Here is a 25,452-nt window from a genome sequence, read left to right on the forward strand (position 1 = left end):
ACTATGAAATAGCGAACATTTTTAAAGGTCTCTCACCTTCGGAACGAGTGTAGGAGCAGGTTCCGCCTGTTTGTTGAACGCCTGAGCCAGTCTCCTGACCGACGGCAACGGCAACAGTTTATTACCAGCGTTTTCGTCGCTCGAAACTATCTTGTTTCCATTAGTCATTGGTTGGCTCTGCTCCTTCTCAGAACAGTTATCCGTATCGATCTCCGATTCGTCAACGGAAGATGCGCTGCTCTTCGCGTCGTTCTTCTCCAAGCTGTTAGCGCTGTCTAGACTCCTGACAGACCCGTTCTTGATCGTCTCCAACTCCGTGTACGAGTTTTGATTATAACTCTCGACTTCCTCGTCCTCTTGATTGCTGCTGTTGTTCGAGAAACATCTGGCGATATTCGGCACCGACTTGGCGGGTTTCAATCCGAAGCCATTGTACGTCTCGTCCCTAAGTTCGTTCAAAGCTTCCGAACTCTGGGTCAAGTTATTATCTCCGGAAGTCAGAGCCCGTATCACGTCCCGATCATTTCCGTAGCCATTGCGGCGGGTCAGGTTCGATTTATTACCTATCCTGGGCTTGAAATCGTCGTGCGAGATGCTGTTCAGATGAATGTTGGACTGTGTTCGTCGAATTCCGCCGTCGTAACCGAAATTCTTCAAGTCTAATTTGTTGACCACCCTCGGGCTGGACGACGTCTTCGTGGCCTTGTTCATGCAGAACTCGTTTTCGAAGCCGTACGCCTTTAAATCGATCCTCTTGATCTTCTTCTGATTGTCCTCCGAGTTCGACTTCTTGGTCTCGATCCCGTTGTAATTCTCCTGGTTGTTCAGCTTGGCATTGATCTCGTTCTTGCTGTTCTTCCTCTCGTTCTCCAAGATCTCCTCTATCTTCTGGTCCTCCCAGGTTTTCTGACTGTCCCCTTTGCTCCTTTCCATCTCGTTCGTGTCCTCGCTGTTTCGCACCGAGGATTGGTACTTGTTCTCCAGACTGTTGTTTCTCTGCCACTTCGCCACTTTCGATTTCACGTCGTTGCTCTTGTTCATTAGGTACTCGGTTTCCTTGTACTGCGGGTCGTCCTGGAACAGAAAGCGATTGAAATAGAATTAAAGATCGCGCACCTCAGCAGTGATCAGCTTCACTGTTTCCCGATGGGACATTGCGGTTGTTAGTGGGGTCAGTTTTACACCCAATAGAGAAATCCCCGAGCAGTTTTAAGCGCGATCGCACGATCGACTCTGTGGGATTGCTAGCCTTTGGATCTTGACTAGGTTGCATTAGGGTCGATAGTAGAGGTGTGCGAGCTGAAAATGTCGGGTCGGGACGGATTCTTGAAAATTTCAAGAGAAAAGTAGAAGGGAAAGTGGATAGCTTCTTCGTGGGGAAGAAAATTGCTCTTTCGCGAAGAAGAAAAATAGCTTTTCGGCAGCGAAGAACTGTCCGTGTCTCGCAAGAAGTTTCGTGGGACGGTACAGGAGAAAAGGGGCGGGCCCTCGCTTGTTCCGTCCATCCCCACCGTTGACGCTCTCATAGTCCCCACGTTTAGTTTTCACGAGACTTCTTGCGAGTGGCGCACAGTACATATTTCATATAGAAAAGAAAAATAGCAGTTTTGCAGAAATGAAAAGTAGCTTTTTGGCGAGAGAAGAATGTCGCGGTGCCCACAATGTTCAGACCTCCCAGTCCAGCTACAGACACCTGTTACATAGTAGTATTCAGACACCTTATTTCTAAATGGCGCCAACCTTTTCACATTCACGAGTCTAGGAAGCCACTTCCAACCGACGATTCCTGCCAACCGTTGCATGCACTACAGTATTAGTATTCCAGCTAGTTGTTAGTCACCGGTGCATCGATTTATAAACGCATGAAAACGGTACTTACCGAGCGCAGGATCGATCGCGTAGCGCGCAGAACGCTCGGCCACGTTCCGACCTCGTTATTTATCGGTTTTTGTCTACGATCTACGGTCTACTATATACAATCGAGTGAGGAATCGATTCGTTTCGCTCGCACGAAGGTCGACATTACTCGTGCGCGCATCTACAACAGCCATAGAATTTTTATTTACAGATCTCGGCGGGAGAGGGAAATTGTTAACGTTCGTTTAATCATAGATCGTTTTTGTTAAGGACCGATCGATAGGTACGAGAGCCTGCACCAGAAGAATACCATGCACTTTCAAGTAAGGTCGAGTCATTGTCGTGAAACAATATATTTAAAAATACAATATACATCCTCTGACATTCTTATGCTAAACACTTTCACTTGTTACGCGAGCAGTTACGTTTACACGCTTCGTAGAAAAATATAGATTCTGTCCGATCGTTTCGAGACAAGGAACATCGTTGGCGATATGGCACTGGCGCATTGTTAAGGGAAAGGTACCTCGTGGAAACTGTACAGATTCGACTGGAGACAGATCATTTTTCGGGGACAGAGATTGATTCAAGCGACTTCCATGTTCACCAAATAGTGACGTTGCTCAAACTCATCACGCCCTGCTTTTTCTTCGACTCGCGGCTTTTTAGTTTCTTCGATTTCCCAGCTACTCGAAGGTCTCGCAAACTCTCAAAACTTCTCTCGACGACTTGTGGCACAATCGGAGGTTCTAGCTTTAGACTGCCATTATCGTCGTAAGAACGATGTTTATTTAGCGACCTGACCCTTCTGGAATTTTCAAACAACTTCCTTCTAGAGGTATTGAAAAAGTATGCAGGATTCTCGGAATTTCGCGATTTTGCCTTGTTGGAAACATCCTTCAGGAATTTGGCCATCATCGTTCTATCTGGGACGTTCGAATCATCGTCCTGCCAATCGTCGGAGGAGGACCAGTGCTCCGATCTTGAACCAATCGTTCTGGCTTGTCCTCCGTAAGATTTACTACTTTGCTTTCTTTTCGACCTCGGTTTAGGTCGGTTCGAGGATTGCGATAACTTCGACGTTGCATAATGATCTTCGGGATAATGCTCCCTTAACCAATGAGAGTGTCCAATAAATCTGAGATTCCTGTTTCCATCGTTCTGCAAACCAGAATTGCTTTGGGAACTTTCAGCGTTCTCGAGTCCCTTTCGAATCCTCAGGGATGGTTTTAACGTGATTTTTCTGCAGGTCGGCACCCCCTTGCTCTTCTTGATTCCTCCGAACGTTTGGAACTTTAGTTTAGCAAAATCAGCAACCTCGGCGTTCGAGTGCTCGTTCTCTACATTTTCGAGATCGCCTTCGTCGGACTCATCGATGGACTTTCGAGAATTCTTTATCCCTCCGAACGTGTGGTACTTGTGCCCATTGAAGCTCCAATATCTCCTTCCATTGGAGGACAAAATCTGATCACTGGACCAGTCGCCACTTCCTAATGTCTTACACCCATCCTCCTGCTTCTTACTGTATCCTAAATCCAGCGGATCGATAGAGTACATTCCCGAGTCCTTTGAGTCGCGATCCAGTTTCAGTTTGTCCGCAGACGAACAAGCTAATGGCTGGTCGAGCTTGTAAAGTGGATTGTAAGCCACCCTTCCCGCTGTTTCGAGGCTCCAGTTCGTCATGATCATGCTCGATTCATCGAACCGCTCGGAAGCGGTGGAACTCGAGTCGTCCAGATCTATCTGTCTTCTTTCTGTCAATTTTTCGCTATCAGCTGCCCAAAGAATCGATTCTACCGTGGTGGTATCGCTTTCTACGGTCTGTTCGCTCACACGATCAGTGCTAGCCGGTTTGCTACCGTCGAGCTCCATGTGCAGAAGAGGGTTCACCGCGAAGTGCGGACTTGAGTATGGATCGCGATAGGTCCATCTAGAAAGGCTGCCGCGCAGCGAAGCCTCCTCAAACTTTTCGAGCTGGAAACTCACCTGTTGTTCCTGGTCAGGACCCGTCGAGCTCGATCCCTGCGACAGTGAGCTGCTGGGTCTGCTCATGGTGGATGAGGCCGATCTTCGCCCTTTCTCGTTGATCGATGATCGCGAGTCGTTGATGTAATAGTCCCTGCCGAACCTGGACACACAAACATTCACTAGTTACCCCGCTATGTGTGCGTTGGTGGAACAATTCTCTGAACTGAACTGATTTTAAGATTCCACAATGTTTTTGTATCAAGATCTTGAAATTACCTTTTGATATCCGGTTCTTGGGGCGCCAGAACCACTTCCAAATCCGTCCCGTTGCTCTTCGGCAATTCGGCATTGATTCTGTATAAGGCAAACAATTAATATAATTGATTTGTTTGGCTTTTTAATTTGATTAGAATTTAAAGCCAGAGAGCCACATTAGCACTCCATCCTCTATCGAAATTGACTTTTACCCGGGAATGTCGGACGGCCTTCTCGTGTACTGTCTCTCCCACAGCCTTTTCTGTATATTCTCTTGGCTGTAGGGGTTGTTCTCTATGGGCGGAGCATTCTCCCACTTTTTGTGCTCTCGCTCGGCTATCGTGCCTGTGCAGAAAATACGAAAACATGTTTACACTGCGCCAGCAATTAGAACAGAGGCTCGCGGGTTTGTTTACACAACACTACTGTATTTATTCTATGAAACTTTACGCAGTTACAACAAGAAAGGTAGCAATGGTGTAATGAAGTAACCCGGTAATTCGTGGATAGAGCTGTACCTAAACCAATCTAAACGTCGTTATAGCCAATCGTTAATGCTATTGGTTATAAGAAAAACAAAGAAAATAGATTTCTCAGTCACCTGGTCTGGGAGGAGTTGACAGCTGCGTCTGCTCCTTCTCGTGCCGCAGGGAAAATCTTGAAGCCGAGGTAGCCTTGGCGAGAGCCACAGCCTCTCGGCACCTGCTGCACAGAGGAATGTTGAAGTATGATTAAAATATCATCAACAGAAAGAAAGGCTCTCAGGGCATTCGGCAGACCGTCACCGAATACGTTGCGAAACGAACGTTGCGCCGAGATATTTCGATAGAAAAAAACAACCGCGATACAACTCGACTCGCACGGATTTTCCGCATTTTGTACTGTATATCGTATAAATATCTCTTAAACTCTGTATTATATTATTACGTAAATTAAATCATTACGGGCCCCGAACGTTGAATGCATTCCTCGAGATGATCATAATAAATCACAAATCATCTCGTTTACTCGGTATTCTGTACTCACAGAGAGTATTACTAATCTTTTCTCGCTTTTCCTATCTACTCGAAAATATTACGTTTCCTTCACCTATCGTTGTCGTCGACTGGCAATCGATGATCCGGTTCAGCATCGGTCGACCCATTTTCCACGACTGGAATCTCAGTTTTCGTTAAACTGTCCAAGTGTCTCTGTGTCGCCGTATCGTAATGCTCGGTGTACTCGCTCTCTTGTTGAATATCCTCGGCTGCAACGACCAATTAAAAATTACGTTCACTCCTCTACCAGCAGACAATTTCATAGCTGTTATAATATGTTCACGTCCACGTCCGTCATACGTATGTATTTGATACAATTCTTCTTCCATTTCTAAAAAGACCAGACTGCGGATTTTTATACAAAATGAAAAAGTTTGCATTGATCGTAAGGAAATGTATCCCTGTGTTCAACAATTTTAGCAAGTTGGAAATGTTGTATTGACTTTTTTCATTCCTTTTAATGTTTTTACTCCTTGAATGTGTTTATGAAACACCCTGTATACGGGTATCGAAGGAAATTACCTTGAAAGTCGTTCCTCTGTTCATCGGACTTTTCCTCCTCCTCGAACGTCTCCAAAGTATCCTCATCAACGTGTATCGACTTCTTAGTACACTCCGACGAATTCAGAGCATTCTCCTCCTTCAAGATGAGTGCTTCCGCGTTGCCGACGTTACCAGCTGCGACTTCCGTCTCGGAAGTTCTCGTCGGCGTGCACGAGGGTGTCTTTGGCACATCTGAAACATTTTCCTCCACCTTGAGGACTTCCTCCAAACCATTGCAGCTGGATGGATCATTCCGGTCGAGTTCTCTCGGCTCCGTCGACGAACCTCCATTCGTCGAATTGTTAAAATCCTGAACGACACCCTCCACTTTTTTCTCGAATTCCTCGGCAGTCGATCGACATTCCACCTCGATCTTCGGATTATCATCGACAACGCCCGTGCGCTCTGGAACTGGTTTCTTCTCGACTTTCTCTGAAGTTTCAACTTCCTTCCCGGCTTCTTTGGCTTCGCTCGCGTTCATCAAGCTTGACTCTACATTGTTAGCCGTTGTCTTGACTTCGTGCTCGATTTTATCTTCGTTTCCCGCGACGTTCGTGCGAAGGAGCGCTTCAGGATCAGTCTTTTCCGTTTCTTGGTTCTTGGGAACGTCTGTCGAGGCTTCCAAGTGGTTGTCCAAGCCGTTCTCGAATACCAGGTCCGTGGGAGTCCGTGGCACCACGTTGTTTATAGCCTCCATCAATTCTTTCTCGATTTCTTCGTCGGACTGCGCCGAGGAACACTCGGACAAGTCGGAAGTGTCCTCCGCGTCCTTGTCACCGATCAAAGCCTTGTAATCGGCGCTAGGATTCGGTACCAACATGGCTACCGGATCCGCCTGTGTCTGAACCCTCTTCTTTTGGAACAGCCAATTCTCCTCCCATGATTCTATGGGGGAGACCAGACCCATGTGTGTCGTGGGCGTGTCTACCTCGTCTTGACTGTCCTCCGAGTCCTGGGAAGCTGAAACGTTCGATCATTTCATTTATTCATTTACTCCAACACAGGACCCTAATAGTCGACGAATCGGAGTACGACTACAGAGACATTAATTTCTTTTTTGAATATAATTTTTAACGGGTAGGAAATAATGTATCAGTATCTTTAAACTCTTTAAATATTTTAAATTGCATCAAATTTGCGATCTATTAATGACTGTAGTGAATGTTTGTTGAATAAAATGGTAGAACAGTCGCTGGCTCATATCAATCGATTATTAGCAACACACTAATCGCATTGGAAGGACGACATATAGTCACCCCAATCGTTATCCAATTAGCGATGTTACGACGTTCCCGTTTCCTCCCTCAAAGTCGAATTGCGTGATTAATGGCATTCGAATTCTAATCATCACATTAACTGGATCGAGCCCTGTCAATCGCGGGACTCTTACGTATTCGGTTATCTCCCGTACGAAACGTACTATGTAATTACAGTAAACAGATTCCAATAATTATCAGACGCCGCACCAAGACCGTGGTGGTTAATATTTAATATAGAAGTACAATCGAAGAAGTCCTGTCTAATTAGTTGAATAGTTTATCAGGAGAAGAAAAACGCGGCTAATTGTTCGTAAATTCGTCTGGCGAGCCAGTTCAACGCTTACGATCGATAATGTCCATCCCGAGTTCCGGAAATGGCACTCGATGAGTGTTTCTAATGGCCGGGACATCGTTATCTCTGGGATCCTCATCGGACGTGTACACCGTGGTCACTTCTTCGATCCGCTCCTCTATCTGGAACGGAACAAAACGAACGACTTTCGTTCATAAACCCTCGAAAACGGATTCCGAGATCTCTGATCTCCGAATAAATTCTCCGACACGTTGGCGAACGATCGCGGGCCGGGTCGGGCCGGCCATAAACAATCGCGAAAATGACCCACCGTGAGGGATAATGGTTCCGGTTGATTTCTCAGGTGTCTGGAGCGGGGTGCGCTACAGTCGCTGCTGCACTCGTCCTGGGACAAAGGCTCCAGGCTGCTGCAGCCTTCCTCGACACCTTCGTCGAGACCTGCCTCGATCTCGTCTGCGAAAAACAAAACAGAGAAAAATAAAAACGAACGTCCTCGTCGGCATTCTCGCTTTCACCCTCCGCGGGTCGGTTTCTAACTCGCGAACGGTGTTCGATTATCGTCGCTTACTTATCGCACACTTGGCCGCCGTCACCGGTTTCCCGTGGAGAACGTTGCTATTACCGTCCACCTGTTCCTTTTGGTACTTCTCGATGACCTAGAAAATCCAGTCATCGATTTATTCTCCGAGTCTCGCGCGATCGCCACGGGACATCTCGAATTCCACGATCGGACACTCGCTGTCCTCGAGGCACGTGACCGATAATAAACATTTCTTTCTCCTAACCTTGTTCAGTATCGCAGTCGCAAGCAGATCCTCGTAGCTGTGGTCCACGATGTTCCGACCCTCCCGAGTACTTCCGGTCTCGCTGGAACCGCCAAGACCTGGCAGCTTCCGGGCCTCCTCCACCGCGCGCTCCACGATTTCGCGCAGCGCCGTGTGCGCCATCGATGGCGAATCTGCGCTGGGGTTGTCTGGAAATCATAATATTGATCTTACTCTCTCCCCGTTTCACAAAAAAACATTTTATGACACTGTCATAAATGTATTACTTATTAACGCAATCGATCTACACTTACATACTTTTAAAATTAACGAATAAGCATAAAAATCCACTGATAAGTAACAGTATGTTGTAAAGTGTCAAGAGTTACTTAGCTATAAAGAACTTCAGCTTTCCACAGTGAATGTCTCAATGATTAATAAGAAATAATCTTATCGTAACACGGTCGAAAATTGATATTACTTTCCCACCACTACAATATTTAGTACGTCATCGATTGTCGAAAATTCAGTATAATAAGAAGCTTAACAAAGTCTCTCCTAGGCAGACACTGAAAGTTCACGGCAACTTACACCTTGTAGATCAAAAAACATTTTTCAGCCTCTTGTTTATTTTCGTCATGGCTAGGACAGAAATCTTATCTCGCAGAAATCCGCACTCTAATCAAAACAAATACAGATCGCTGTGAATCTGGTTTCATAAACTTCTCTGGCATCGCGAACCTGTTAAGAGACAGTCGACAAACTGCTTTTCTTCGGCAATACCGTCCGTAAATCCTGGCGAGAAGTCGTGTCCCCAGAGTGTTTTCAGGCTCGATCATGCGAGGTACTTGTTAGATCGTCGCGATCGGTTCGAGGAGAAACCTCCTCGCGAAGAAAATAAATTCCCCGAAAGGGTTAACGAGTGTGACGCGATGGGAAAACGCGCGGGAGCCGATGGCGCACTTTCTTTGGATCGGTAATGGATCGGACGATGAGTCCACCGTTCGTCCAGGCGAGCCTAACAGCGCGTAATTTCTCCGGCACACGGCCTTGTCGACCGTTCCTGATTCTTCTTTTCCTTATTTCGTTCCCGGGCATCGGGTGAAATCCATCCGGACGACCCGGTGAACTCTTTCCACGGAAAACTCGAGCCTCTAATAGGGTTCCTCGAGATCTCGCGAGATCTCCTCTCTTGCATCTTCTATCGGAGCATTAATGAGTTGTACAGGCTTGCTCAAGGAAAGTGTTACGAGTGCTGTTCTTCTCGAAACTCGAAACTTTTCCATGTCTCGACTTCAATTTCCTTTTACATTAACCCAGTGCCCCGGTCATTTCATCAAAACCCATTTCATCGAAATTTGTACAATACTGATGTCTTCATTTTAGTCTTGTCTATTTGATTTAGCACCACGCCTGGTGTTTTAAAAAATTGATAAATAAAGCAGTGAATGGCTACGCAAATCATCACTTATAAGAAAAGAGACCTGAAGGGGCGAGATACTAATAGGAAATGCTTTACAACACTTTACTTGGCCCCTCCTGTACAAGTTTCTTACACAGCCGACTCGACTGGGAAGATCGTAAGCAATACTTCTTAAGGTGGATGCTTCTTGGAACTCTGACATTGACGGGCCTCGAAGGAATTTTCTTTTAGCAGTATATCGCGTTTCTGAACGATGATGGGATGTCTTTAAGCCGCGTTCCATTCTCGCGGCGAATGCAACAATAAAAATATCCTCGAATTCCTAACTTTATTATTCGATTGAGTCACAAATACCTTGTTTCATTAAACTGCGGGTCTTTATGCAATGTAAAAGTTGTCTGCACCCGTTGGAAGAAACAGGAGCCACTTGCAGGAATGTTTTTCATTTCTTAACCGTTTGAGTGGGTTGAAAGTAATGTATTTAATTGTTTTGATATCTTCTCGCGATCTTGAAACTGTTCGAAAAGTGCTGTTACCAAGTTCAAGACAGATTGGTGATCGGCAATTTTTCCTAGGTATTTTGCGTGTGACGGTTTAGAACATATGCTAATTCGCATTCTTCATCTCCGTTTAGAAAGACGGCTTTTCCCCGGGTCTGTGTACCAAACACAGTCGCCGTCGGCCAATGGGCTTTCTAACCCTGATCTTTCGCTGGAAGGTGAAGGTCGCCTACATTTATTTCCTGTTACCTGTCTCCCGCCGCTCAGCTATCTCCGCGGCCATTCATTAGCTAGCAACGAACGCACAGTCGCCTTTCAATTAATTATTCCTCTATCGATCTTCCTCCAAAGGTGTTCTACATCCGATAGTGTTCATCCATTCTAATTCTGGTTCTGTTAATTTAATAGTTTTCTACGCCGATCACTTTTCTATTGAATCGGGCGACGTCGATTGATGGAACGGTAACGAGGGTAAATGGAGTCGTTACTCAATTAGCGGTGCAATTATTTCCTGATCCGTCTGTTCATTCCGCGCCATCTCTTCTTCGTTCTATTTCATTTTCTAGTGACTTCTAGCTTTTCTACTTTATTCGTCAAATTAACGCATCGACATAAATGGACTGCGGGTTTTTGCATTATTTTCAACCTGTTAAACGCAAAAAAGGAAGTTTCTTACGAAACTCCGCGCGTCATTTGTCGTCCGTTGTTTTCTCACTTTCAATCGATCGCGCAAGTGTATAGGATATGTATTCACAAACTTACGCAATCACGGGTCCCGTAATTAAACGATACGAGAAACGTCTGTTTAATAGGTTCGTACTTGAAAGTACGCGCTTCCGAGAATAAGATTGACTCGATAATCGGTTATAAATATTTATAGACACCGATGGACTGTCTCTGTCAACGATCGGCGAGTGTTGCTTCCTCAACCTTTCTACGGATTTTTATAATCCCCGTCCATTTGCAATCCGTTACGTAGTAACAATAAACGAATGACTTCATTGTAGCGTGTGAACCATAGTAGGATTGTCGGTAGACTGCGGATTTTTATGCAAGATAAAAATTGTATAAATTACTAGGTACACGAGCTATAGGGGCTTTTATTAATTTTCTTAATCATTTTACAGAGCTAAAAACATTGCAAGAAATCTTTGAAATTCTTCAAATGACGCTCACTTTGATCATAAAAGCATAAAATCCTCAGTCTAATCATCAGGAAAACTGACAACTCGTCAGAGTCCCAAAATGTTCGAAAGGAACTGTACATGGCGCGAAATTTAAAATGCGGGTGATAAATGCTATCCGATAGCGATTTCAAAAGAACCGTTTCGAAAGTTGATCTGCGAGATCGCGTGGAAAAATGGAATTCGACGGAGGTTTGACCCTTCAGCATGCCTGAGTACATGTTCCCACGTAACGAAATTATAGTGATTATCGAGGAGCTCGCGTAACCGCCGCACCGCGCGGAAAGGTTTCTCTCTCTGTCGAATTGGTTAGCAGACATCGGCACGGGAAAATCGAGTTTCCTAGGAAGTTGACTCACTGTTCCGTCGTCATCGTGAAATCCACTGTCAATGGACTGGCAACGTAGCGAGCAACTCGCTGCGCGTTTAGTGTTACACGTACTGGATTCTCTAATGACTGTTTCGGTGAAAGGAACGATGACAATGCCTCGACGACTTTCTTTTTTGGGACGGAATCGATGACTCCCGGTGCTTCTTCCCTTGTTTTTAATAGAAGCCATTTATGAGGCGATAAGATTGCCGAGTAATCTCGAGTAGTACCGTTCAAGGTCAATTCAGTGATAGTTTCAATATCTTACTGTAACTTTAGCTTTGTTTACATAATAAAATTGGAAGAATCGTGACAGAGTTTGGAGAACTTTGACTCGAACTAAAAACACGAATATGATTGAACTCTTTTCGTTTAACCCTCCTATGACAAAGTCAGGGTCCGTCTTGACCCAGAGTATTACAGAGTATAAACAAACAACTGCTGTGTTCAGGAGCTATGGAAAGATTAACGTGTTTACGAGAATTATCTTCAAAAATATGTTTTAAAGATTGATAAGTAAAGCAATGAATGGTCCAAAACATCATTAATCATATTCACATTAATCATGTAGATCATTGTGAGAATGGTCCGTCGTCCGAAGGTTAATCTTTTCCGGTCCTATGTCGAGGCAGAATGAAATGAATAATTGCAGTTAGTATTGAATTTATCGTTCCAGGTAATAAAAGAACTGAAGAACAATTTCATAAAGAAGTCTGCAAAGATAAAAGGAATATTATTGAATGAATGACCTTGTAGAAGGCGAGCGGCGTTATCGCTATTCTACGCGCGATTACGATCGAGTAATCGAATCGTCGATAACAAATCCGCGATTGTAAACGCGCTGAAAAAAAGAAGAAACTTAATGTGGCCGATACGAGGCACAGCCAGCATAGAATCGGCGCGGATAAGGTCCGAACCGGCAGAAAATAAAAATGTAAAATTGCGAGACGACAGAGTAACAATGGAATGAACGATCCTAAAAGGATTCGCGGCGTTGCAGCGCGTTTCTTTCCGCGCGGAACGCGACCGACTGTTATTACGAGTATCCTACGAAACCGTAAAAGGAGATGCGACGGATAAGGATGATAGGGAAGGTGGTAACAGCCTAGGGATTATTACGCGCAACCGTGCCAGGGACGCGCGTACAAGTCTGCCCAGTGACAATTTGCAATAATCGTGATGAATCCGTGCCGCCGACGGTGATGTTTTCGCGGTGGAATCTGGATCGCGATTTTGTAACCGGTTTTACCTGGCGGATCGTCCCCACTATGATTACAGGAATCTTTGTGGACGGATTTTAGAAAAATTGTCCTGCATGCTTCGTCGCACGGTTGCCTCGAACGGCAATGTTATAGTATTCGGAGATCTGGTTTCGCTTCGAAAACTGTTAATCGCAACGACCTTCGAGGGAACCGATATTTTGCAGATCAGAATTGTAAAGGAGTTCGATGTTCGAACGGGTATCGAAACATCATTTGCATTCGTATTAATGTATTTGTATTATGTATACATGAAGCCGAACTCATTTTAGTTTAACTTTAAAATTATGTGGAGCGGAATTTGTACTTTGCATGACGACTTGACCATATTGTAATAGTTGCTAAGAGCTTAACCAACTTAACTACGAATTAATGGAACTAAAAATACGTTCTCGTTCTTCATGGTCTGACTATGACTGGGACATTCTCCTTTATTTCTCGCAAATTCCTTTTATCGGAAGCTTAATATAAATGCACATCGCATATAATCTTTTGTTATAAAATAAATTATTCCAAGAGCATTTCCTGTTCATCCTCTGGATGCCGCTTAGCTAAGGAGCGGCACACCGATCGTTAATAAATGAAACAAAACTGGAATTCCTTTAACCTTAAACGTTCGTTTGTAGCTTTTTAATAACCGGAATGAAGGAGTTGATTAGTAATACGTGGTCCCAAGCAGGGCAATTTATCTTAATCTTGTTCAATGTCCCATTGAATGATTTATTAACGATCTCTTCGCGTGCAGAGCGATGTTAGCAACGCAAACACTGATGTTTACCAGAGACTATAATTACAAAAATTCTAAAAGTTGCGGCGTAAGAGTTAATATCATTCTTTAAACCATTATGAATAACAATAGTAACGATTATCAATGGTGAAATTTATTTTTGGCTACGAATAACTATTACTGTTAGACTTGTCGCTTGATCGATAGACTTTCAAAAATGATTAAATGGTATATAATGTGTTAACATTTTTTTAGTTGTTTCGTTCTCCGAAAAATTTATGCAAAATTTACTAACAGCCGACTTCCATTTAACTAAAAATTTACAGTTTGGTTAGTGATCTTTTCTGGAAAAATATCTTAAACAACTGTTACCATCTCTCCTGGTGACCAGAACGTAGATTATGTAGATAAGAATCAGCCCGCCGACCAGCGTCAGCATCTCTGCGATGAGTTCCAGCAACATTTATCTCCTGTTTCGCATGATATCTCGTCGCGACGAACATTAAATATTTGTTCACACTTTCCACTATTCGCCACAACGCGCGATTCACTGCGGCGAATCGCGTTTCGTCGCGGATCCCGTTTCACTAGTCGAATCGCTGATATTGTCCGTCATCCCGAACAGTCTATGCGTTTCTATCAACTGTCGTTGAAAAAGTCGATTTTCACTTCGAGTTCGGGACGAGGGAACCCGATGGTCCCCGGGGTTCACCGGTGCGTTTATTATGCTAACGAACGGTTTTGTCGCTCGGAACGTTTTCCGTTCCGCCGGGGAACGTTTCTACGAAGTTATGCGAAAGTTTTGGGCACACGGATGCTTGGACCAATCGCCTGGGATCGCATCGTTTACAGATGCTACCTAGTAGTCGTAACTTTCTCGTTTCCTCATCATCGGTTAATACCGGAAGCATTCGGACCAGCTTCCTCGGCGACCACGGCTAACGGCGGGCAATTTCTGCTCGATTACGGAAAAAATCTCATTGAATGACGATATTCGGCTGTCCCGGAAATCATCGCTCCGATTCGCGACGATCAGGATTTTCGATCAAGGATACGTAACTTCCTTGATTACTATTCATACTTCTTTTCCGCATTCCCGACCGAAAACCCTTGTTTCCGACATTACTTCGTTAAGAGAATCTAGATTAAAATATATTTCTTCAATCACTGGTTTTACTAAATCAGTTTACCTCTCTATCTAAAAAGCCGAGATTTAAAAAATGCGCGTGATAAATCTTTATTGTAGTTACATCATTCTTTGTTAGAGGCGGGATTTTATGTCTATTTAAGCAATGATAAGGAAAGCTAGAAGCACGATTGCTCGGTTATCTTGCCGCGCGAGGCTCAGCGATATTTTTCTCTCGAAAGTGATTTTGAGAATTTTTCTGTGGTCATAGTTCCGAAGAATTTGACCCAAAACCGTCTTTACACGGTCGCACGGTTTCCTTCCATTGACGTAGCGGTGTTACACCTCCAACGACACGGTTAATTAGGCGCACCTGTATATATTACACAGCGTAAAGATGTGTAGCATGATCGCGCATCCTCGTGGAAGTGAGCGCCGTGCGCGTCAGTGGGGACACGGCCTTTAAACCCTCATTTAAATAGTCGTCCGACGACGATCCACTGAACTTTGAAATTTCCTGGTCGGCGACTTTTTATTGAAACCCGTGTCCGCGCTGTCAATCCATCTATCTCTACAATTGCAAACATCGTTTGCAGTTTCCGCAACTGAACCATTGGATACACTTGATTTGACCGTAAAGTTAATTTGAGTTTCAATTTTATTTCCCGTGGGCAATTTTACACACTTTCATTACACGTCAAGGTGTTTATTTTTCCACTCATATAACAAGCGTACACGACAATCACATTGCTTGACGTTAAAATAAACTTTATTTAAAAGTAAGATTAGACATCTGAATAAAAATCGAAGAAAATGTTTCTTGATCAAAACACTTCATAACATTTGCATTCTAAACTCGAAAATTTCATATGCAGCAACTTGATATGAAGTTATAGAGCTATCAAATTGCAGTCGAGATTTCAAAGTCAACATTATTTTTTTTATGTGAATTGCGAAACAAAATATATGAGTGTACTACTTCTCTAATGAGATGCTACAACGTTTCCAATTGAATGGAACGCGCTATAGATAACATTTTTTTCCATAATTTTAAGTACCGAACCGCTTGATCAGTTTTAACAACCGTGTCCGTAGATAAATTATGCAATGCGGAGTACGATTCGAGCATTTCCGCTACGATTGCGAGCTTAATGAATTGGATCAGTAGTCCGGATGGAAAGAAAGCATGCGATCGCGAATTTCAGGTTTCTCAGGTGATAAAACCCAGCCAGGTAGCATTACGCTTGGTTTTTCAGGCGCCTCAGTGCTCAGCGAAAATGGCTGCCGCCTTTTTTTCTCTCTCTCTCTCTCTGTCTCTCTTTTCGCGACTCTGTGTTCTTAATCCCCGCAATCGTCGTAATTATGGTTGCGCAACGTACACTTTGATATTTCAACCGGGATTTAGTAAAACACCTCGCCGTTTTCAACGGGGACGAGAGTTATGATTCCGAGGAAACGGTTTACCGTCGAGAACTATATTTAGACGTTAATGAAAGCGATGAAGACACTTTTATATCCTTACTGCGTTTTGATAAATGCGTTTCAGAGAGATCCCAGTATGTAGTCTTTAGTCGCACATCGTTTGCGACTACTTTTCCGGAAAATCTAGACGCAGACCTGACGTTCAATAGAAAGTACGCACACCGTTTCTCGCTGTCGAAGAGGACACTATACTGTGCTGCGAGATTCAAGGACATTTTCAATTCCGCGAAACGCTCTCGGATCTAAAGAAATTTTCTGAAGACGCTAACGAGAGCTCCTCGAGTTTAAAGAACTGACGATAAGGGGTGGGAAGACTAGGTTAAAGGTAAATTCTTACTTCAACCAGAGAAATTCACGAAAAGAGGTCAAACAATTTGTGAGTCTGACTTATCAATCTGCCAGGACACTTCTCATTTATTCATAAATTTAATGCTTGGAAAGTGCGCTTGAAAAATTTATCGAACGAACATTAAGTAAGAAAAATATTACCTTTCTAGTAATTCTAGTTAAAAGGATTGAAAAATCTATTTTGGAGAAGTCACGAGAGATCAGCTTCTCATCTAATAAAAGTTGAGAATTATTTAATAAGAGTCTCCTTCAACCCCATTCAATAAAACGAACCTTCAAACGGTTCTTTTAAAGGCACGCGCGAGCTACTTCGACCTAAAGATTAACAAAGAGCCTCGAATGGCTTCGCTCCTCCCCAGTCCCTTGCTTATCGAAGCCAGATATCGAGCTGTGGACGTTTATGCAAATTCAAGTTCTTTTGAACTGTATTCATAAATCGGAAAGTCTGCCGACACTTATTTCCCTCGCAATCATTTATAATCTCCAGAAATAAGGCGAAAAGTCTTTCATTTTCTACGACGAGATGCTCCAAAGTGTAGATCCAATCGAATCCAAGGATATAAACGTTTCAGTAAAATCTAATTAAGTATTCAGTTCGTCAATCATGATTTTTTTTTATCTCTCAAAGTGGTAAAACAAAATTGCCATCCCGTTTGACTGTGCAAAGTGAAGCTCGAGAAATTCGCCCGGATATTTATTGTGGCGTCACGTTCGTTTACGCGCCCTATAAACGCATAAAATTCAGTCTACCAATTAAGTCCTCGATGCAACTCCGTAAATTGTACCGACATAATTGCAAAGTGTTCCCGTTCGTGTCCTACCAGCGTCCGAACACGCTCGAAATGGAGCATGCGTGCGTGGAGACGTGTTTGCAGTAACGAGCCGTGGCTGTTTACATCGATTAGACCGATCGAAAGCGAGAGGGTTTCATTGCGTGCCAAATGAGGCAATTAAAACTTGTCCCGAGATCGCGGCAAGGTTGCCGAGATTGATCCCCTCGATCGCGGGACGCGGCTTCTTCAATTCTCCGTTTCCTTCGCCCAGTTATCTTATCTCCCAAGGGCGCGATTAACGGGCAATTAGTACGCGATAATTACGAGCATCCTCCACGCGCTCGTATAAAACGAAATATTTTTTTCTTACTGTCAGGTGATCCCATATGAAATGTCCGATTTTAGAATGGTCATGTTACCAAGCGTTTCGATCAAGATATGCTCTGTTATAGCCTGGTGGTTTATTATTAGACTGTGGATTTTTATGAAAAAAGATTGTCTGTATTGATTTCAAGATACAGGAACTACGTAGCCATTTATTTCGCTTCTAACAATTTTAATCGGCTGTAAACAATAGAATAATATGTTTAAATTTGTGAATGATTTTACTGTTTTGCATACATAAATAATAAATGCTTGAGATCTGCAGCCTATTTACCATTTTAATAGCTGATCTTACTTTTAAATCGAGTTGATTTTAACGTCAAGAAATGTGATTGTCATGTATGCTTTTCATACTAGTGGAAAAATAAATACATGGACGACAGCATTACGTGATGTTTGATTAAAAATATAATGACCGCACTAATGGGCGATGGTAGAAAAACTCAGAAATGGAGGCGAGAGTATCGTAAATGAAGAAAGAGAAGATTTCATTGTCGATGAAGGAACTCGAATTTCATTCAGATTTCCATTTTCTAGAACGCGCTCGTGGTAATGCGATTTTGATTGAGCGATCCTTGAAATCATTTTACAAAGAGCGTACGTTGCACCATATGCACGACATAACTTTGTTAGCGATCACGTCGATGCAGGAAATATAATGATATTTCCCCGCAGTTTCTCGATAATTGCCGATAAATTCGCTTGTACATCGGCGCGACGGTCGAATGAAATCGCACTTTGCGAGTAGTAGGGAGGAGGGATCGATAATCACGTGGAAATTAGTTTTTCCTTGAATGGAGGATTCAGCGGTGCTCGACTAACAGGGATCGATCCACAGTTTTTATTCATTTTTCATCCGTTTTTAGAATAACCTTTTGAGATTGTCACCGAGATTTTTGCACGGACGTTCCCTCGCCAACTCGAAGATGAAAAACGAGTATTTCTGTGCCGTTTGAACTCGATCGGGTTTGTCGTTCGCTCACTCTGCGTTGTAAATTCACTGGGACGTCACTTGTCACTGAGGGTGAGCGGTTTCGAGAAGGGTGAAACGAGTCCGAGGACGGTCGAATTACCGTAATCTCCGAGCAAGCGTCGACGTCACGATGATGCACGGTTTCGGGATGATGCTCGAGACTAGATCGCCGCGGATAACACGGATATTGTTGTTAACCGGCCGGATCAACCGAGCGCACGCGGTGTGAGTGTGTAATCGCAGGCTTGCGCCGCTCGCGACTGAGCGTTTGCTAAAGCGGCCTGATACGCGAGCTACGTACCCCACATACGCCGCGGTACGGCTTCCTTTTAGTGGGGGATACTTTTGCAAGGGAACCTACATTTTCTAAAATCGTCAGACGTGTTTCGTTCGTCCGTGCGACAACCGGGGAAAACGTCTCGCTCCACGGAACGAGTGTCTCGATCGTTAAATCGTTCGGCACTATTGGCCGTCCCGTTCCGGCGCGAAACGCTCGAGTTGTTTCCGGTTCCAGCGGAATCGAGACGCACGTGGCGCTGTACAATTCATTGAAAAGCCCGTTTTCTCGATAGAATTCAATCAACCGAAAATTATACGTGATCTGAAAAAATGTTTCAGACGAAAATTGTAGGACGTAAAAGGGAGTACATGGTAATTGTATTTGTTTGACATTGCATATTCTGAAAATTTCGTTCTGCAATCACTCAAGTTCGATCTTAAATTAAGCCGAGAATTTGAATTTGAATTCAAAAGTATAAAATTTGAATAGTGAAACTATATTTATATAATTTGAACACACATTAAAGTTTAATCAATAGTTAAAATTCTCAGATTTGTATCCAGGTTAAAATTTAAATCCGTAGTTCATTTCCAACTCAAATGGAGAACCGAATTATCATCAAAAATTATCATTATTACAAAGAGTCTCTAACACAGCATATATACATAAATATGTTGTATAATCCTTTTCTTCTCTATTCCTTGAGAATTAACGGATCTGACGGAGCTCTTGGAACTATTATTATGAAGAGATTGTAAAGTCACGTTCTCTTCTTTTTTTTATCTAATTTTCGCTTACGTCAAGACTTGTTGCTAGTAGAGGACGAATGTAAAATTCGATGATCGGAAATGAATTCCGAAGGATATGAAAAGTGCATTGATGTCTTCACAAAGAAACTATTGTTGCGTGATATGATGCTATTTCGTTTGAAAATGACAGAGTCCATTTCTGCAAGGGAGATAATAATGCACCGATAAGAATAGTATATTTTCCTGTATTCTCAATATTATTTTGCAGATGGTTAAATGTCGCTGCTTCTATCGGAACGATAAAAATAATGCCTTCTATCAGTCCAGGTAAAACTGTCCAGTTCTTTGAAATAATTAAATCGATTGTTAAACATTTTTTTAATTGGTTTCCCATGAACTGCGAACGAATTATGTGGAGAGACTTTCTTATCAGCCACTGCGGAGATCTTGGCGAAAGCAACAGTTCTGTTGTCTCCAGTTTGACGTAACGTTCTAGCTGAAATAGTCGTCCGCTGATAAAGCTTTATTAGTACAGGCACGGTGCGTTTACTTTACGAGCGGGATGGAGGTTTAATGTTCGCGACGCGTCTCCTCTGGCCGTGGCACCGACCTCGATTCGAATTTTCGATTCGAAACGGCCGGATCGATTGCAATAAAACGTCGGAACGAGCGACGTCATTCTATGCAAAGCGCGTGGATTTAATGCGCGCTTAATATTTATCGGAGGAAATTGCCGAGGAAATCTATTCCTCTGACGACTTCACGCGACGCGTTTGAATGTATTAATTCCATGAATATTTTTGCGAATTATTGGTACGTACGCCCCATTTTCAACGGGGATAAGTGAAACGAATCGGTCTCGATCGTTTGTAATCAGTTCATTAGTATCTTTACGGCTGGTAGCTCTGCGAGCCACGTTGATGAGCGATCCTGAAACTGGTTTTCACCTGCATTTGCTAATAATATTATCGATAAATACATTGCACTGTTTTATAGATAATGCATCGCTTAAGTGTTTCCAAAGAACAGCTGAAGTTGCACTTTTCAAAAAATAAACCGGATTGTAGTAGGTGTATATTTACATAGTATTATTGATTATTTATAAACAACGAAAATACATTCTACTGTCTGAAACAATTTCCATCACTACATCCATTGCAAGAAACAGTAAATATATTGAAGTTTATTTCTTCAATAAATAATGTTTATTTTTCAATACTTTTGTCATAAATGAAAAGCCTCGAATTGATCTGTACGCCAAATACAATAATAAATATAAATTATTTGACAGTTCAGAGTATGTCGAAAATATATTTGCCAACGATAGAAATGTTCCCAGATGTTTTTTCGCTGACCTGTTCTATTTTTCATTTGCAAACGACAAATAGGAGCGAAGAACAGAAAAAACTCGTAAAATTTGCGAGCTTATCGCGGAAAAACGAGTCGGAAGGTTACGCGAGTCGCACAATTCCATTCAAAGCAGCACGCTCTATTCCGGCCGTGTGCATGCTCCGAATACAATGAGCTCGCGAAAGAAAATCATGCTCAGCCGATGGAAAATTCGGCGTCCCGAAGCTCTCGGCTAAACACACGACGAATACATAATTAATTCGAGAGACGTTACCCTCTTCGAACGACAAAAAAGTCCCCACTTCTACCTCGGAATAACGATAAGGTAAACATCCTTTGAATTTCGAGGGACTCATTTCTTATGTAATCGACGAACGAGCCAGGTCGTATGTCTAGTTCGAGATTATTGTCCTCGGATCGTTGCATCCTCCATTGTTGCCGGAGTTTCGCCCTTGGATCAAGGAATTGTGAATGATTCATTTCGCGGACACCGCGAGATCGTGGATTGTACTATCGACGTATTACATAAAATTATACTCGTTACCGAAACAATTTTATTTATTCTTAGGCTCTTGTACTTTACAACATCCTGTCGTGACATCGACTTTATATTCGACTTCAACTAATCCTCGTTTTTATGTCATCCTCTTGCGAAATGCCATACGCTTCTCAAATTCGTAAATCATCTTCGGAGACATGCTTTCGCGTTATTTAATTCAATCTCCGACCGTGAGCAGTCGTATGCAAATCTTAAAGCAACATTTAACTTCATTTTTATATTTCTATTAGAGATAGATAAATATTTTCGAGTTATCTCAATGGTCTATGACTCAATCATTTGCCTAAACAGTTGCAGTGCAACTTTACGAGCACGTTTAGCACAACGTTCACTTCTCCATGCAAATATGTCTACATTGGCTCAGGAAAGTATCCAAACGCTTATGTTTGCAATCGGTGAAAGGTGTGTGTTCGACTGAAATCATTTGAAACAATATGGTGTCTAGAAAGTTGATTAAATTCCGTCAACAAAATCCGAAAATCATTCAACATCATAGTATTTGCGCATACAATCCGTATATAATTTTGTGTCGTTGATTTATTTTCTAATTTAATAGGCCTGAAACTTTCTCCTTGTTGTGGCTCTACTAAATCGCTCGAAACACTTCACTTTATTCTAGACATTTCATTTACATTTTGCAACTGCGAACGTGTAAGCGTTTTGGTAAATAATTTCGCCTCGGACATCATTCTTTCTGGACTTCGAGGGATGTTGAGATCATTCCGTTTGACCAGAACTTTTTCCTCGAAATCGGCGAACCACAGAAAAAGTTTTCGATCGAATTTATATCGATGAAACGGCGAACCGGAGCCGTGCGAAATCGTCCCACCGATTTCTTGTCGCCCCTGAGTTGTTTCTTCGCGCCCGGTTTCACAGGTATTTATCAAATAGTTGCAGTTACTGTTCCATGTTTATTCCTCGCCGACATAATGCTAATCCCTATGGTCGAGCACGCGTTTATTACGCTGTTCAGGAAATTCCGCGGAACGACCTGTGGGAATCGCGAGTTCGTGAACTTTCGCGCACTGATTGACAATTTTCACGCCTCCTGGGAAGGAAAATCATTTTTCCGAGGAAGCTGTCGGCAACGATTATGGTTTCTGCGCCGCGTTATGCAACCCGCCGAGCCGAGGCGCTCGACCGTGATGAAATTGCCGCGGACAGAACGGAAAGACAAAGTCGACTGAATGTTAGTGTTCTAATCAGCTTTAGACGACGTCTTCTGTAATACTATTTCTTCGAGTGATGAATGTTTAAGAACAAACCGGAACAAGCAACGAACACAAAATTGTAGAGACTTATTGACGATAACTTTTGAGCGTTGAAACAAGTTTCTTCTTCGAGTACTTGAATTTTTAAAAAGACAGGGGAGGCTGTGTTTTGACTTATTTTTCTGAAGAATATTGGTGCAAAAGCGAATAACGATGCGTTCACAATACGAATGATGCACAGGTAGCGCCTGAGACGCGCAACCCGTGCTACATGGCAGCACGCGGGACGCGTCGTCGCTTATGAGTTACGAGTGGAAAGGAGGAAGCTAAATAGAATTATTAGAAATACAGAATTAGAAGCTTATATTATTAGAAACATTTCTAGAGCACAAACAGGAGAGAGAAATGCGAACAAATAGACTCTGTAACTGCGTTAGAAGCTACTTACTTGACAAAGACAATTGCAGGACCACGGCCATACGAGTGAGAGCGTCGACCAAGGATACAATATGCTTTTCCAAAAGCTTGTTATCTGTTAATTGTCGTTAGTCGAGTGGTTAGTGGACATCGCACAGCGTTACAATACATGTTTGATCTCTAGATCGCTCTTTTGACGCTTCTTAATGAGCAATTCAATACACTTCGCTGAAGCAAATTGAAACGTTTGCCGCATTAATTAAAGGGGGATTCTTATGCAAAACAGAAAAATCAACTTGTACAATCAATTGTTAATTTATAGGTACAAAGACACCTCCAAAAACTATAAAAAAAATAGTGGAAGCATTTTTAAGGTTCTGTACTTAAAATAACAATTTAAAAACTCGCTTTTGTTGTTACGAGAATCCCCCTTAATGACTAGATTCACGAACTCTACATATAGATCTTGCCAGAAACACTTCTGAAATAAATAAATATTTGAAACTTGCTTCGCATGGAAGGTTGAATAGGCAATGGTTGACATAGAGATAAATCGTTTCGATTTTTGTTTCTATGGTTTAACAGGCAAGATCCACGGTCCAGTAATTACGAACTTGCTTATCCCGTTCGTCCGTACGGACATTTTCCATCGAAGCGTCGAAGAAGCCATCGAGATGCTCGAAAGTTAATTGCCAGGCGGGCAACGTCGCGTTTCGTGGAGCGATCGAGGGTGAAGATGAAAAATAAAAAAAGTCCAACCGGCAATCAAGGCTGTCGAGAGTTAATTGTTAAGTAGGTAATAGATAGCAGGCGGAAATATCGTCGGCGCGATCGTGAAACGAGAGACGCGCCAGTTTTCGCGAAGTGTTCGAACTTGTTCAGCAGATGGCAGCATTTGTTGGTCGAATCGACGAGACGACCACGCGAAGAGATCGCTCGGCTCCGTTTGAAACGCGATGTAACTTTTTCCACGAGGTCGACGAACACCTCTCGATCGCGCGCTTTTACTTTTCGTTTTCTTTGCTCGATTTAGCAGATGATCAACCCTGGAAAGACTAACCAATCTGTCTCCGTTCACGATCATTGATTTTTTACGCTTGTTGCTCGTTGCTTCGTGTTCGCGTTTCTTGTTATCTACTGCAATTCACTCTTTAATGCGTGTTACTTGTCACTCGGATTTTCTGGCGAATTTCTATTTTGACGAAGTACTTTTTATAATAGTAAGATAATATTTCACCTATTTTTCTCTTTTGCAATTTAAATCAACAAATTATTCTTCATTGTAAAGAAATACGTCTGACAACACAGTCAAAGAGATCAATCGTTTTACAGTTGTAAAAAATGTAAATAGGTGATTTTTTTGCAAATGTAAGATTAGGGCTTAATTTCATCGATTGAAAAGTCTTTTAAAAATATCTTGACGTAGTGTGAATAATATTTCTAGTATTTTAGAACCGATGTTAGTCTTTCTAGGGTTAATGCTAGAATGGAAGAAAGTAAGTAAAGCATTGAATGGAGTGTACTTTTTAACTTACATGCTGGATGATCGTACAATCGATCGATCGGCGTGTCGTCCACCTTGCCGATCAAGCCCTCCACGATCTTTTCAATGAAGTCTCGGACGGTTTCCATCGTGTTCGCCTCTTCTTTCGGACGGGCCGCAGCCAGGCCCGAGCTGGCAGCTGCATTTTCCACTCCTGCAAAGATATTTGCGTGTACAGGGTCATCCATGCATCTGGGATCGCATGATCGTCGTTCGAAAACTCGGAGCACCCTCCAATTTTTCTTATTCTATATATTTTACTTGTTTAACCCTTGGCATACGAAGGTGAAACGATCGATGTTCTTTACTAAGCGGGGTCCTTCCGGGATCCCGTATTATTTTTCGTTGTTATATATTTTACAGAAATATAAACTACAAAAATCTTACAAATTTTTCAAATTCTTTTCCAAAAATTATTTTAACAGATTTCTTCTAAAATCTTTTTTTCTTTATTGGAATTGATAATAAATGGACTGTGGATTTGTATGCAAAATAAAAATTATTTGTCTTCGTTGTAAGAGACAGGAGTAAAAAAAAAAATGTATCAATTTTTCTTTACCCGTTCCAATAAGAAGTATAAAAGTATAGTTGGATACAATTATTCCTTCGTAGTTTCTTAATTAATATTCGTCATGTCTACACGCGTGTGTCGTCTTTGAATTAGTAGCGAAAAAGACTATTTTGCATTCAAACGAAAAGATTATTTACTCCTTATGACCGAACACTTAATGATCGGGCATTACGGCATCCAGGGACAAGAAGTAACATAAATAATACTGGTCTGGCGTCATTTGCATA

At 42.6% G+C, this 25,452-nt stretch overlaps 1 protein-coding gene across 14 annotated transcripts in view; it reads right to left on the reverse strand.

Annotated features, from left to right (window-relative positions):
• LOC143210260 (uncharacterized) overlaps positions 1–25,452 on the reverse strand; it is a 63,487-nt gene that overhangs the window by 1,340 nt on the left and 36,695 nt on the right. For 4 of the 14 annotated variants that reach the window (XM_076426953.1, XM_076426955.1, XM_076426960.1 and 1 more), the window contains 12 exons: positions 24,647–24,808; positions 23,143–23,226; positions 8,018–8,205; positions 7,801–7,888; positions 7,543–7,685; positions 7,264–7,393; positions 5,640–6,620; positions 5,170–5,326; positions 4,682–4,785; positions 4,293–4,425; positions 4,102–4,179; positions 2,195–3,985 (listed from right to left, as the gene is read on the reverse strand). In XM_076426953.1, coding sequence (XP_076283068.1) covers positions 2,461–3,985; positions 4,102–4,179; positions 4,293–4,425; positions 4,682–4,785; positions 5,170–5,326; positions 5,640–6,620; positions 7,264–7,393; positions 7,543–7,685; positions 7,801–7,888; positions 8,018–8,205; positions 23,143–23,226; positions 24,647–24,808 — 3,773 coding nt within the window. In that variant the 3' untranslated portion in view covers positions 2,195–2,460. Of the gene's footprint in view, positions 1–36; positions 1,075–2,194; positions 3,986–4,101; positions 4,180–4,292; positions 4,426–4,681; positions 4,786–5,169; positions 5,327–5,639; positions 6,621–7,263; positions 7,394–7,542; positions 7,686–7,800; positions 7,889–8,017; positions 8,206–13,831; positions 20,667–23,142; positions 23,227–24,634; positions 24,809–25,452 lie in introns of those variants that run through there. The other 10 variants (XM_076426956.1, XM_076426954.1, XM_076426967.1 and 7 more) reach the window with 10 other exon arrangements.

Source organism: Lasioglossum baleicum, chromosome 7 (assembly GCF_051020765.1).
Source record: "Lasioglossum baleicum chromosome 7, iyLasBale1, whole genome shotgun sequence".
Taxonomy (NCBI): Eukaryota; Metazoa; Arthropoda; class Insecta; order Hymenoptera; family Halictidae; genus Lasioglossum; species Lasioglossum baleicum.